The sequence below is a fragment of the Limulus polyphemus genome, unplaced genomic scaffold, assembly GCF_000517525.1.
Source record: "Limulus polyphemus unplaced genomic scaffold, Limulus_polyphemus-2.1.2 Scaffold464, whole genome shotgun sequence".
Lineage (NCBI taxonomy): Eukaryota > Metazoa > Arthropoda > Merostomata > Xiphosura > Limulidae > Limulus > Limulus polyphemus.
This window is the reverse complement of record NW_013666074.1, coordinates 540,471-557,291: the sequence shown is the minus strand read 5'-3', so window position 1 is coordinate 557,291 and position 16,821 is coordinate 540,471. Positions and strand designations below refer to the sequence as shown.

The window sequence follows — 16,821 nt, the reverse complement described above, 5'->3', positions numbered from 1 at the left end:
CTCCAAACACGGGTTCGACCATCAGTTACGTGGAGTAAAAATCTACTCTCGTCTGACCAGTGTATTCGTCGCCAGGTTTGAAGGTCCCAGTTCTGCCTTGCTCTGCACCAGGCCAACCTGTCGGGCGTTTTATGACTCTCCTTGACTTCGGTCCCGCAGATTTTAAACGATTTCTTACTGTTCTGGTTGACAGATTACGACCAGGTAACCACTGCCTTTTAAGACGGGTGCTTGTTGCAAATGGATTTCGTCTGACCAATCTACCAAGGCTCCTATCTTCACGTTGGGTTGTTACAGATGGTTGACCAGATCGAGGACGGTCCTTAACTTCTGGGTGGCAACATGTTTTCTGACCAAACGGCTGATCACTGTGTAATGATAGCCAAGCTGTCTACCTATCGCCTTGTAGGACATACCAGCGGAATTCATGCCAATAATGATGCCTCTGATATCCGTCATCTTGCCATTCTTACTTAAAATGATTTTGCATTCAGAAATTCGGGACTTAAATACGGATTTGATGCCCGAGAAAATAGTGCATATTGGACGTGAAGAAGGGAGCAAGTTGCACGTGGGGAAAAAACGCGCCTGATTTAAATGTCACACCTGAACGCTCACATCTTTTTTAATTATGTTTGAAATTATGAACATTGCTCAACATCATGAAAATTAAACCTTATTTTCAATAAGCAATCCTGAAAAATATTTGGGGGTGCTTAACTTTTTTCCAGGTGTATATAAACCCACAGCGTGCAACACGCTTGAAACACTGTTGATAAATACTATGGTTCGAAGTTGCTTGAAAATACATGAAATAATCTAATAAACCGAATAGAAAATTTATAATATAGATTATCTGAGCCTGTCATATATTTATTACCCTATTAAAAAATAGACATTATTATGCAATTAAAAGCAGGAAGAACGCTTAAAATACACAATAAAAATTATGATGGAAGCTTATGACTGCCGAACCATGTAGTTTTTACATGTTCGCCGTTGGCACAGTTAAGTTTCTATTATGTATTTTAAACTTTGTTCGTGTTCTGAATTTTAAACAGGTAGGATTATTATAACAGGAATATTGGTATACTTAAAAAAACATTCAAAGCGAGGTCACATGTTCGTCCATTTGTGATGGAAAAATATTTATCAATATAATTGTGTAATAATTTATGTTTTTCATTTATTAGTACGTTCTACTTAACTAATGGCTTTGTTTTCCTTACATTTTTATTCAAAAGTCATAAGATATATTTTATACTTCTTCGTTGATCATACTTCAATATATTTATTGAAATTCTGATCTTTGACAAATATTTTCTATTTTCTAGGTAAACATTTTTTTGTTTAGATTTATTGTTTCACTTGTTGATCTTATTGCAAATTATTTTGTTGTTAACAATCTCTTAACCTTTACTCAAATTCATATTATATTACTATACGTTGTTTTTCCAAACGTTATCAAATCCTCATACATGTGGCACCTGTGAAATTTCACTCGGATATTTCGCATTACTTCAATTTAAAACAACCACCTCTATTAAATCGATTTGTTTTCGCTACAGTTCAATAAATGTAAACAGTATTTCGTTGTTCTCATTAGTCTTATAGTTTCTTGTCTTAGTCTACCACGTTGTTTTCTTACTGAAAATTATATACATATATAATATTATATACATGAGAATTAGTCTCCACATTGTGTTTAAAAACCAATTTCTTTAGAATTATATATATTCCTAGATATTTTAATGAACTTGATTATTTAAGTTTGGTACCAACATAGAACATTTTCTTTTTCAGAATCACCTCTTTTTTGAATATATTATTTCTCGATCTATCTTGATTAATAAACAAATTATTTTAATCACAAATAGTCAACTTACGTTTAAACACATTAAACAATTAACATTTAATAAAGTTTTCTTTTAAAATCCATATACTCTGTTTAAAGGTTTGCTTTGAATTTCGCGCAAAGCTACACCAGGGCTATCTGAGCTAGTCATTCCCAATTTAGCAGTAAAATACTAGAGGGAAGGCAGCTAGTCATCACCACCCACCACCAACTCTTGAGCTACTCTTTTACTAACGAATAGTGAGATTGACCATCAAATTATAACGCCCTCACGGCTCAAATGGCGAGCATATTTGGTGGGACGGGGATTCGAACACGCGACCCTCAGATTTGGAGTCAAGCAGGGCCCATCTACTCTATCGAAAGCAATGAAAATGTGTGAAAGTATATAACCTCATCTTACCTACTTATCAGATGAGAAAATAATTAAATGTCCGTGATCTCAAACTCTTGATCTGGAGTATAGAGATTTTTACCTTTTAATACATCTCATCTTTTCCATTATTATTTTCTTATTTATAAAATCAAATGATTTTCCAGTATATATATATATATATATATATATATAGACGCGTAAAATCTTCCTTTTTTGTCTATTTTCTAGTAACCAATAAGTTCGGACAAATTTTCTTTAATCGAAATCCTACTTTACAATTTCCAATACACTATGTATTTTTAAATTCAAGAATTTGTTGAAACATTTTTTTGAAATACATGATAACTAAGTAACATGTTCCTCTGAATTTATTTCTTTGTTTAAAAAATTGGCAAAAAATAACAATTTCCAATAAACTGGATATATCCTTTTTTTCTAAAAAGTATAGTAAACTACCTGAATTATGATTAGCCAGCCACTAGAAACTCCAACACCAGAATATTTCATCATTCTTTAGTTTCTTAATACATAGTAGCTTTACGTCATTCATTTAAAGAAATCCGATGTACTGTTCATTTTATCTTATATTAACAAATCAATAGTACATGAACCAATCTTCATTTACTTGTATCATCCTGTTTTTTAAATTTGTGATATAGTGTGCACAGGGACATCATCCGTGGGAACATACCCACTATTGCGAACATTAACATCTAACAGAAATCTATACCCTTCTAAATTCTTCGAAACATTAACATTCACCACGTACATGTTCTTGAATACTTTAACCGTCTTTATTAACTGCAAAATTAGAATTTTCTGACGAGTGACAGATTATTCCTCACGATACTTTTTTTACATTTTTTCAAGTAATGAAAATTAAATATAATTAACAAATCATTTGTACGCATATAACGCAACGTGATTTACTGTAACATCACATTGTATTAATTTGTATTTAAATTTCACTTTTCTAAAAAGGTATAACCCTACAGAATACAACTTCGTATTTTTTATCTTTTCAATAACAGTCTGGCCTATTCAGGCGTTAATGTTTCTTTAAAGCATTATGCACAATATTCAAACTTCTCAACCTTTCAATTTCTTTCTAAATTCTTATAGATATTTCAAACTGTGCAGTTAAAAGTATGTTTTACCCATCCGCACTTATTTTTCTGTATATATTTGTCAACATTTTCTTGTACATTTTAAAACATACATTTTTATCACATGATTTTGTTTTGTCTCAACCTACTATTCTACCGACGGCAAAAACGCGAACACTCCGTTTACTGTGTTAATGTCATATTATATGTTGTAGTTTGAGCGCAAAGTTAGACTATTAGCGCTCTGTCCACTGTGGGGAATGGAACCCCATATTTCAGCGTTAGAAGTTAGCAAACTTGCCCAAAGGATGCATCATATTAAATACAAACCTAATTTTCAATGACCAGTTTGTATACCTTAATATAGTCTTTTCTTCAACTGTAGTTTATGCAAGATAAGTTATCATTTTGCGAAACAGTGCCTAACTTAACAATATAATCTTTCATAATAAAAGAGGCAAATCTTATCTGATATTAATTTTTATTCTAGTTTATTCTCTGTCCTTGAAATATAGAAGTGTTACAGTCGTTAAACATTATCTGGATTTTGCTAATCCTGAAAGTAATAGATTGTTAAAAATCAATACCACTCAACGAAAAACAGCAGTCTGAAAACAGCTGTCATACAGAATATATATATATATGTGTGTTATGTTTACTTTTAAAGTTTACAGTTGACAGAACAAGTGTAACGTAATTTTTGTTAATACTTACAGCAGTGAAAGAGTTTAGACAAATTTCCTGTAATGGTGACCCTGCTTGACAACTATCTAATCTCTCTCTCTCTCTCTCTCTATATATATATATATATATAGACTGTCTCTCTCTTTCTGTGAATCTGTTCCTTATGCACGGCCACATCTTTAAAGCTACAAACTCCAAACTTGGAGTACAAATACAACTTTGTGCTGGAAGTAACATGGGTTATGGGGCCGCAAATTGAGGTCAAAGTGACCAATATAGCAATTTTTGACAAACAGGACGACCAATTGGTCTCAAATTAAAAAGGCCAGATTCTTTTGGTAACGTGTGATCAAGAGAGCTATTATTTACGTTTCTTCTCTGTGTGATGACTTCTCCTAATCATTTATCCATGATCAATTATGTGTTAAAATGATTAAAAACTTCGTAGAGCCTTCATTTGTGCTCTTCCCCACCCTCGCTATTCTATACTTAGTGCCTGTTCTCTCTAACCCACCTTAATTGAAAAAGGCTGGTGCTTTGTATCGAACATGCGCGTACACTCCCTCAACTAAATAGGCTTACTTCAGCCATATTTTTTGCTTTGCTTGCGTGTACTCGCAAGAAGCAGTTATACAATGACTTTACAAAAACGTTTGGTATTGGCAAATTTTCATTTACGTTACATTGCAACGAGAAGAGAATAAATCAATTCTTCATTAAATTGAACGATAATAAAGTCAGAATACGTTGTAAACGACACTTGACCACACAGCAGAATTCAAGACACCAAAAGGTAGGGAGTTTTATTTTGGAAACTTGAAATTTCATGCAAAGCACATGCAAGAAGCAGGTGCAATGTACCCGGTTTTGCTTTGATTAAAATAGCTTTAGCGAATTTTTTTCGCACATCGTTATTTTTATTTATTTTAATCAAAATATTTAGTTAGGTAAAGAAATCATTTTGATTTTTTGGAAAAAATCATAACTGATATGGTTGATTTAATCAAAACAACTCAGGATATTTAAAGCCATATTCATCCGAGCAACGCCAGGTACTCTGCTAATGTATTATAAAGCTAATGCCACTCAACAAAAAACAACTGAACTCCAATGATTTTAGAACTCACTACGTATCCTAAAGAAGTAGCAGATATATCTTACGTAGAACAGAAATTATACATTTATATATATACACAACTATATATCTATGTATGTGTGTTTAGCTTTTGTGCGATCGGGTTATCAATTGTATTTTCTTCTTCGTAAGTTTCATTTCTTCTATCATCTTAATATGAACATTTCAAGCCTGACCTTCGACATGACCCTTCCTAGCTGTCCACTACATTTTAAAATTATTTCGTATCTATAAAGATTTGTTTCCATGTCAACAGCATCATCTAACGTGTCATTTATCATCTGTTATTCAGACATAGTACTCAATGTTTTCAAATATTCGTCATATCTCTAAACAGTTAAATTTATAACTTCTTCATTCTCTATAAATATTTATATATAATAACTGTTAGTTGCCAAAACCTATTCTAACGTGTTGCTATGAAGAAAGAGTGTAGATTCTGAAGTGATTTGGAAAGTTATGTTTATGCAGAGTATTTTAACTCAATAAACTTTCCTTATATGAAAATTCGAAAAGAAAGTAGACCTAATTTAGTGTTGGTGATTTATTCAGTATAACATCTGTTGTTCTTTGCAATTCCAAATACATATCAAGTTTACATACCTTCTCTCAAACCTCAATTTTGTTCAACCTTCGTGTGATTTTTTTTATTATATCCATCACGATCTTCAATTGCTCAGGTTTTTAAATAAATTAATTGTTGTTCTAGCGTAATTACAAAAATAAATGGCTCTGTAAATCCATGGCGAGCAATCACTTCATTATATCAGAATTTGTATATATGGAGAAACGAAAACTATTTGCCTAACAAGAAGTACGCCTACAGTGAACTTATGGTTTTCAACAAGTTTCCTCTACATACTGATTATCACAGTCATATTAAATGCAGGTATTCAAACGTATTAACTAATCAAGCTGTAGTAGCGAACAACAGAGTAGATAAATACCTTATAACTCAAAACACATCGTCTAATCGCGATGTAACAAGCAAATCATATATTCTAGATATCTTCTTAACATTTAATAAATTACAGTAATTGCCTTCAAAGTTATGGACTTTTAAAGATATTTTGTTATTTTATGTATTATCTAATCGATGATATTCTGCAGTTCTGACAGGTAGAAAAGCCGGTAGTCATTTAGAGGCAAATACTTTCTGTCATCTTCCAAGTGACTCGGGCCCATGTAGAGCTGCTTTCAGAAACTATTACTACAACTCGGAAAATAAGCGATGTGAAGTATTTATCTACGGAGGCTGTGAAGGGAACGAAAACAATTTCAAAACCAAAGAAGAATGTGAAGAAACATGTGGAAGTGAAACTCATGCTCGTGTCATTCCAGCCAGTAATGGTAACGTTTTTTCTATTGTTTAGTAAAAACGGCAAACAAGAGAAAAAATTAAACTGTATGGTGGAAATAGTGCTAGTGACAAAGAGTTTAATATAGCATTATCATTCAATAAGCCAACTGCGTTACAACAACCAAAATCTTATAGTTGAAACATTTTTAATATCGGTCGTTCACGAAACAATAAGTTGTGTAACACGCAAAGTCTTATCATAAGTGACTTTATTTGTAGTACTACAAAAAGGAAAATAGAAGTACAACACAAAAAATGGGATAAAAGGTGGTAAAAGATATACATTTCTGACTACGATGACAAGTGCCGGTACGCAATTCTTTGGAATTTAAAATGCCGGAACTGCGTACTGGCCAATTTCAAGCATTGTTTAATGCAGTTTATCTTGTTTTAATCACACGTCTCAACACTTGAAAAATGGAAGTCCCATTAATAATTTATGTAAAAGTAACAAGTAAAATAGGTGTGTTTTCCCTATAGCAAAGCCACATCGGGCTATCTGATGTATTTACCAAGAGGAATCGAACCCCTGAACTTAGCGTTGTAAATCCGTAAAATGGAATCGTTGATTCCACAACATTTCAAGTGGACGCTCTTCGTCTAGCGTTTCGTATTAGCAAAAATTAAATCTAGCTAATAAACACGCTTATAACTTTGTTGATAAATACTTTGATTAGAAGTTGCTCGAAAATGAGAAATAAGCCTAGAAATTGAATGAAAGAAAATTGTGAAATAGTAAAAATAAGCTTGTCATATTTTTATTACCTTATCTAAGAACAGACAGGATTATAAAATGATAAGCAGGAACAACACTTAAGATGCACACAAAATGATGATGAGAATAGAAAGTTAGTAATATAGTCCTTTAATGTTAGACATAGGCCAAGTAAAGTTTTATTATGCATTGTAAACGTTGTTCCTGCTTTAATTAATTTTCAATAGACAGGATTATGATATTCGGAATTTTAGTATATTCAAACGCATTCAAAGTGAGGTCTCCTTCTCGTCTTATTATTCATTCATTAATACGTTATATTCAAGATTACTTACTTTAGTAATAATTAATGATATCTACATCTTCCTTATATTTTGATTCAGGACATTTAAAGATTGTTTTGAATTTCGCGCATACTATTCGCTGAAGAATGACCTTTGAAGTCACAAAACCGGTAGATGAAATTATTTAAAAAAAAGGAAAAAAGTCTGATATTCAAGTGTTTTCTTATATGTGAAATTAGGTAAATTTCACTCAAATTTTTGTATTACTTAAATTCAAAGCATCCATTTCTTTTACATAAATGGTTAAACGATTTGTCTTCGCTACAATCCAAAACGTTTATCCAATATTTCATTGTTTTCATCAGTCATATCGTTCGATATATTAGTGTATCACATTATATTCTTATTGTACTTTTACATATTCGTAAGAATTAACTTTCACGTTGTATTTAAAAACTAATTCCTTTATTATTTATATTGTAATCCAGAATATTTTAATGAACTTGATTATTTAAGTTTGACATAATGCATTACACAATCCACATCTACTTTTTCAGGTTCACACCCCTTTTCTTGGATACGTTAATTCTCGAGCTATTAACATTAATAAACAAATTATTTTAATCACAAATTAAAGTTACGTTGTCATGGGAAAACACATTACATCATCAGCATTTAATACGTTTTCTTTCAAAATCTATGTGACCTGTCGAAAGTAGTGAGAAAGGGCGAAAATATACCTCATCTTGCTCATATCTCAGATGGGAATATAATATATAAATATCGATTTCAAACTGGTGATCTAGAGTTTTAAAATGTTAACATAATTTTCCTCATTATTTTCGTAGTTGTAAAATCAATTTTTGTTTCTAAAATTAAGAAAACAAGCACCAAAATCTACCTTTTTTTTGTTAACCTTCTAGTGGCCACTAAGTCTAGAGAAATTTCCTGGTGTCGAAAACCTACTTCACAATTATCTGATACACTAGTTCATTACATCAATTGTAATTCTTTACTTCAAGATTTTATTTTAAAAAGTAAGAGAATTAAGTAACATTTCTACATTCCTCCGAATTTATTTTTGTTTAAAAATTGGCACCATAATACCCAATTTCAATAAATGGGGTATGCAAACTATCCAAATTAACATTTTTCGTCAACCTTCTAGCAACTAATAAAATTAAACAAATTTCCTGGTGTCGAAAATCTACTTGATAACTATCCAACACTATATTATTACATAATTGCAAATTCTAACTTCAACAATTTGTTCAAGCATTTTTTGAAAACGTTAACAACATAGTGGCGACTCTTATTTTCTGAATTTATTTATTTATTACAAAATGTACAAGACCACCTCAAAAAGAAACTCGATATGTATTTTTTATAAAGAATATTGTAATACATCCGAATTAAGATTAGTCATGATTTTAGACATCACTAAAACCTCCATCTACATCAAAAAGTTTTATCATTCTTTTGTTTCTTAATACGGTGTAGCTTTACGTAATTCAACCAATAAAATTAATCCAATATACTACACATTTTATTTCATAATAAAAAAATATTATTACACAAACTAATGTTGAGCTATTTTTATCATCATCTAAAATAGTTATACAAGTTAGGGCAAAAGCGACTATACGATTGTTTCATTTAGAAAATAGTTTAATTTCTAATGTCTTACTCTATAATAACCAGTAATTAAACTGGTTGCAAATGCCTTCGTAATATTTTCTTTCCTACTAACAGTGTAATACCAATTGTAACAGCTGTTGTCTCACCCTGTACAATTCTGCATCATAGAAATGTCTTATTCATACCGTGATCCTGATCTTTCAAACTACTTTCGAAGGGTTTAAACATTCTCTAAATGTATTTTCTAAACTCAACTATATTGTTAATCAACTTTTTTTTTTAGTTTTATTCAACAGCAATTTTAATAACTTATTCTCTTTGTAATAACATGTGTTTTGTGTATGTTTTTGTTTTAATAGCATCAGCTTTTACTGTGATATCAGCAGATTATATTATTTAAACAAACTTAATATTCTCTCTCTCCACGCTTTAACTAAATCAGATATTTCTTCTAGTTAAAGATTATTAAGATACTAGCTGGAGTACCCGTACCCTGGACGGAAGTTATGTAAATTCATGATTAATGAAAGGTTATCTTGGGACATGAAAAATTGTTTCATTTATACATAATTGTAAAAAAGCAAAAACGACCATAAAAATTAAAAAACACAAAATACAAGACTGAAAATTTTTATGTATCTCCCCCATAAATAAATAAAAAACCTTCATGTCAAATTTGGTGAAGATCCATCAACAGAAGGCGAAGTAGTGGTAAAAAAACGCGAAAACGCCCATAAAGACCGCAAAACGCAAAATTTTTATGTACCCCCGATGGACCTAATCTAATGAAAATCCCATACCAATTTTGGCGAAGATTCATTCACATAGTTATATGGACAGAGAACAGACAGTTCTATTGTATTTATACAGATTCATGTCTTTGCTTATTGTTCCGCACAGATAGTGTTCTTCCTATAATTTTTCAATATTCACTTTGACATCTAATATTAAGTTTGTTAGTTACAAAACTTATTGGAAATAACTTGTAAAGGAAAAATAATCAGACTCACGTCTATTTCGTATCGGGAAATAATTTATCTTTCCATCAAATTGACCACATTGATTAGTAAACAATATCTTGCCTATTAATGTTATAATAGGTAAATTCCCTACCTCATTCTCTTTCATACGTTTATTTATAATAGCAGATTAAAATAATCTGTATGGACATGTATATTTTTTTCCAAACGCATTTATATATCTATTTCTCGTACCTTACAGCACAAATAGTCAATTGTTTAGCTTTGTGCTTAAATACGAACCAAAAACAAACTGTACCTTCATTAGCATCACCTGATGATTATGGTTCTCGACTCGCTATCTGTGGGTCATGGGATCGAATCCCATCACCGAATGTGGCGTTATAACGAGACTGTCAATCCCACTATTCGTTGGTAAATAGCAATTCAAGAGTTGGTAGTGGGTGGTGCTAGCTAGCAGCATTCCCTCTAGTCTATGGCTTCAAAATTAGGAAGAGCTAGCGCATATAACCCTCGAGTAGCTTTTCGCGAAATTTAACAAAAACAAATCCTATTTCTCTTTGGAAATTAATCATCCTCTTTTGTCATTTTTTAATTAGTATGTAATATCCCTATCACGAACAGGAACACCATCCTTTAGAACATATCCCCCCCACTGTGAGCATTATCACCTCCTAACTAAATAAATTTGAAGCCTCCACATTTCTTCGAAAATTTCAACATTCATCACGTGCAAGTTCTCGAAAACTGTCTTATTTAAATGCAAATTTAATATATTCAGACGATTGATAGATTATTTCTTGGAATATTGGGATACTCTTTCAGGTAGTAAAAATAACATAAAACAACATTATTTGACTTACTATCACGTCCTACTAGATTTGAATTTAACTTGCTTTTATTAAAAGATACAACCTTCTAGAATACCCCCACACAATTATTTAGACACAACCTCGTATTTCAACCTCATTCAATATCAGTCTGACCTTTCTTTTTTTTAGGTGTTAGGTTTCTATCAGGCTTATTAAATTAAAGATAATAAAAACTGCATAATTTCAGTTTTTCGTTTTATTTCTAAATCCTTATAAAAGTATGTTTAACCATACCATGCATCTGCGCTTCTGTTTATTTCTGCACGTATTCCTAACCAGTTTCTTGTTAACACGTTTTTATCGCACGTGTTTGTCTCGATATACTATTCTACCGAGTATCATAACATGTGCATCCTGTTTTCTATTCCTTTCAATATTAATTGTTGTTGTTTTGGCAAAGCTACATAATGGACTATCAGCACTCTGTCTACTGCGGGGAACCGAACCTCCAGATTGTAGCTTCTTACGTCCGTAACTTTATCGTTCAACCATCGAAGTAGACATGATGTCTTCATGGAGAAATGTTTTGCGTTTGGCCAATAAGGAGACACCTTTTTAGCCTGAGTTTGTCATTTGACTTTGCACGATGCCACCTTCGACACAAGGGGAATGCTTTGGAATCTTCCTACAGTTAATATTATTGATAGGTACACTGACAACGTTTCGTTACAAACTTTGAAGAAACGTGGGGGAAACATTCTCTGGAAACACGTTTCCTCGTGCATACTGGCTTTAATTTTCAATGATCAGTTTGTCGTACCTTATGTAGCCTTTTTTCCTTTCAAGTGTAGTTTATTCAAGATAAATTTAAAATTTTCCCTCGTTCTTCCCGAACCTTAACAATATAATCTACCATGATAAAAAAAAGGCAAACTTTTTATCTGATATGTTTTTCTAGCCCATTCTATCTCCTTGAAATATATGAACATTTCCTTAATTTGTGATGACTGATATTGCTACGTGAATTCTATTTTCTACTTCTTATGCTTCATTACTTGTCATCTAAGTATATAGATTTCGAGGCTGACCTTCGACTAGTCCCTTTAAAGCTGTCCATTGCAATTCTCAATGATTTAGTTTCTATAACACCCGTTTTCATGTCAATAACAATGTCTTCTAGCTTCCCATTTATCACTTGTTTTTCAGCTATATTGCTCATTATTTTCTCAACTTTTTCAAATATTTGCATTATTTATTGAAAAAGTATTTTAGTTTGAATGTGATAAGTCTTCTATCAAAAAGACCCATTTCATGAACATATTTCAAACGGTTTTGATGATACTACAGTAATTTTATAACTATATTCCCTTCTTATTTATATTTTGTATAAAATAAACGTTTTTTTTTGTTAAGATTCAGCTTTCGCATATTGTTAGACTGATAACAATTGAAAACTTTTAAGAGTGTCAAATGTAGGCTGTAATAGATGTTTGAATAATTTTTGAATGTCCAATATGTCAGATTGTTTGTTTATTTTGAATTTCGCTAGCCGTCCCTAATTTAGCAGTGTAAGACTAGAGAGAATGCAGCTAGTCATCACCTCCCACCGCCAACTCTTGGGCTACTCTTTTACCAATGAATAGTGGGATTGACCGTCACGTTATAACACCCCACGGCTGAAAGGGCGAGCATGTTTGGTGGGACGGGGATTCGAACCCACGACCCTCAGATTGCGAATCGAGTGCCCTAACCACCTGGCCATGCCGGGCCTCAATATGTCGTAAGCTTTGGCAATAGGATACTTCATTGATTGTTAAGGCAAAGATACTATTCACTAAAGAGCGAGAGAAAGAGACAAATTTCAAGAATATAAGATCTTTGTATCATTTTACTAGACTGTTTGAATTATTATTTTTTTTTTTGCAATATATAGATTTTTTAAAAAACTAGATATACTTGTGCTGGGTCCCCGAAAGTGTTCTGTTTCAAGAGTAAATAAAACCAAAATTAACAGTAACATATATTTTTATTTCTTGCTTTTGAAATTCATATGTTATGCTGTGTTGTAGCCTACACACTGCATAATTCTTCTCGTGATTCATGGCATGCTACGTATCACTGACGTCACGACAGTACAAATTGCAACGCTGAGCTTCCCATATGTGACGTCACTTTAGTGTCTAATGACTGACTAACAGACAATATACTACTGCATAGTAGTGCGAATGGTTAAAACAGGTGATCCCTCCAGGCGACCTCATGCCCCCTTTTCGGGGAAACAACGTACGAAAAGTCATTAAATAAAGACAATACACTTATGACTTATGGCTAATGCTAAATCATTTCACAACTTTAACACATAATAATTTCTTCAAGAAAATGATTAATTTTACATAAAAGTACTCTCACCTTCCCGAAAAATAAATGTAAACTTTAGTTACTTCATAGGTTGCAGAAAAACTAGCATCTTGACACACCGACTCCTAGATAAAACTGACTGACAGAACACAATACTTTCACTACTAAAGTTGACACCTAAACTAAAGAAAATGCCACTTTCCCCCTCCCTCGTTGCCCAATTGTAATGCTAATCTCTGACGTTCGATCCCTAAATAAAATTCAGCCACTTCCCCCCCCCTCCTTGTGGCTCAGTGGTAATGCTAAAAGCTTACAATACTAAACTTTGAGATTCGATCCCTAAATAAAATTCAGCGATGTGCTAAAACATATATTATATAATATTATGAAGCTTCAAAGGCTGCAATTAATAGACTGGCGTTAAAGTTAATACAACTCAACAAACAACAACCGTCTGTAAGCAGTTGAATTCTAACGAAAACGCCGTAATTTGTATTGTTATTACGAATCCTTCAGGAGTAAAAAATATCTTATTTATAACAGGAAAGATATATAACATTTTTACCTTTAAAAATGTTTTTCCTTTAAATGCCTAACATATCATGGTTTATACTAAAGTTGATTATATGTCACCGTGTCTATTTCGGATATTTGTGTAAGCCTACATAAATAACATGACATAATAACATGACTTTGGAAAATCGCCTCAAGCCACCGAGGAAGAAGTCATCGCTTTAACCTTGTTTTTATTTGATCATCTAAAAGTTACATTTCTGTGGATTAAAAATATGTTTATAACTTCACTTGCGGATTATATTTTATGAATGTATGATCGGATTGTCGAAGCTCTTCTTTAGTTGACAAAAAGTATTTTATGTATAAATATATATTCGTTCTCCATGTTTGAAGCTGTCAATTTTCGTGTTTAAAGAGCAGAGTTATCCGCCCCTACTTTTGAAGGGACAAACTAGAGGGAATGCAGCTAGTCAAAAACACCAACCGCAACTCTTGCGCTATTCTAATCGAATAGTTGGATATAACTGTTCCACGACCCCAAACTGCAGGGTGCAATATACGGCAAAGGAACTCGAACCTTGGATCACCCGTCCGGCATGCTAACCAGTAGGCCACATTCAGCCCTCCCGTCCAGGTGGTATTCACCTCTAAGTTCAGGAAAATAACTAAACATACTTCGTTGGAAACAATCAAAACATTACTAAAGTGATTATTTGCTCTTTACAGAACCAACTTTATCTCATATCGTGTTAAGATATAGTCACCAATCAATTGTGGAAATCTAAACGTCCTCTAGAGAATGTTTGTACAACTATATATATATATTGTATAAATACAAAAAAATATATCATCTATTGTTAAACACTTAAGTCTCCTTAGGAATGTAATAATGTACTCAAACTTTTTGAAAGCTAAAACAAGTAAAGACCAGAAACACCTATTGGAATGTCACAATGTACAGTTTAGACATGATTCTAATACCAGTGATCTTTGATTTTTAATATTTTCTCTGTCAGTCAAAAGTTGGTCTATTTTTTAGCTAAAAATGATTATCTTTGTCAAAACATTTTTGACTCGATGTGCATTTGAAATTTTATAATGATTTTGTTGAACCCCAGAAATTTGTAAAGAACCGAAAGAACCAGGGATATGTTATGGCTACACCATTCGTTACTATTACGACATCTCTCGGCAGAGATGCGAATCTTTTGTGTATGGAGGTTGCGGTGGAAACCAGAACAACTTCAACACACGAGAAGAGTGCGAGAAAACGTGCATGGAATCAGCTGATCATTCAGAAAGTTGATACCAGGTAATGTTGAATTTTTGTTATTGAAATCTTACTTCAATTATTTCCCCATACATCCTTTTAATGTGGCATATTAAGATATACAAAATTATTAAAAACAATTTTAAAAACTTGTGTTTTAAATATTAAGATATAAAAATTCTGTCATTATTATTTAAACGCAACTATCATCAGTGTTGAATCAAGAGAGCAAATAACAGATTAAATCTTGCATTAAACAACTAACCTTTCTTTTTGCTTATTTTTCAGATAACAATTTAATGTATCTAAAGCTTTGTTAGTATAACATCAAAATTCACAAAGTAATACACATTACACCATTTTATGTCAGTCTAATAATGGCTGGAGACGGCTTGATTGGGTAATGAAGAAAAACTTTAATATAAGTTTAACATAACAGCAAATGTACAACGTTTCGACAAGGTTTTGTCATCATCAGGTCTATTTCTACTGTTTGTTTACTCCCACCACCTTTTTTTTATGCTATGTACCTGCCTGGTGGTAAGGGCGCTTGACTTGTAATCTGCGGGTCGCGGGTTCGAATCCCTATCGCCGAACATTCTCGCCCTTTCGTCTATGGAGGCATCATAACGTGACAGTCAATCCCACTTTTCGTTGGTAACAGGGTAGCCCGAGGTTTGGTGGTATTGACCTTTAGAAACTGTCAAGTGTATCCATGGATATGTGGCGCCTTCCGTTGGATTGAATTGGTTTGAAAAGATATTTAAGTACGTGCATGATATATTTACCATTTATATTATACTTCTGTGTGTGTGTGTATGGATTTTTATCGGATTATCAAATGCGGATACCAACAGACCAGTCAAGTAAGCTGGAGAAATCTTGTAGCGATAGTCCGAGCCGTATTGGCGCTAGCCCCCCCCTGATGTGATCAGGCAGGTAGGTAGTACTCGAAAAAGTTGCTGTTTTAGAAGTTTTTGAACTGTTATGTTAGCGACCTTATTAGCGTATTATTAGTGTATATGGTCGGTTTTTCGTTTAGGAACTCGATAGGGTGGTTTTTTTGCCGAGTGAATTATTTGGAATCCTACTATTAAGTACTATCTACTTAAAATAACGTCAAATTTTACCTTCGAAAACTCAGAAAATTCTTGTCAGATCCAGAATGATTAACGATCCCACGAAATTTGGTACAAAACCGATCACATTTTACAGACTTATTAACTCAAGATCGTGAAAATGCCCTATCTTTCCACTATAAAAAAGAAAAGAAAATGATTCAAAGTGATCTAGAATCCGGATGCGGTTTTTGTTCCAGACCAAATTTGGAGAGGACTGCCCCACATTGACTTCCCATCCTGTGTAAAATTTTCGTGTGCATCGGTGAATTAGTTTTCGAGATACGCGCGTGGAAACAGACAGACACAAACACACAAGTAGGGACCCGATTAATATACCGTGGCGAGGATAATAAAGTACACTAACGGTCGTAAGCGGCCTCAAGAGTCAAAACACTAACAACAAAAAATCATTATCACTATAACCTTTCCTTTAAAAATCATGTTGCATATCACTATTACGCACGTAGGATTGCCATTTTCAATAATAGTTCAATGTACACTTATTACTTAAACAGTGTGTACTATATCTTTAAGACGTGCTGAATTTCGCGTGGAAGTTACTCATATATAATGGCTGGAGACGGCTTAAATGGGTAATGAAGAAAAACTTT

General features: G+C 32.8%; 1 protein-coding gene across 1 annotated transcript in view; it reads left to right on the top strand.

Moving 5' to 3' along the window:
* The window catches only part of LOC106458444 (tissue factor pathway inhibitor-like), a gene marked incomplete at its 5' end in the record, with an annotated part of 30,181 nt that overhangs the window by 11,808 nt on the left and 1,552 nt on the right, over positions 1-16,821 (top strand). Inside the window, 2 exons of the mRNA XM_013917956.2 lie at positions 6,267-6,506; positions 14,938-15,131. Coding sequence (XP_013773410.2) covers positions 6,267-6,506; positions 14,938-15,125 — 428 coding nt within the window. The remainder of the gene's footprint in view (positions 1-6,266; positions 6,507-14,937; positions 15,132-16,821) is intronic.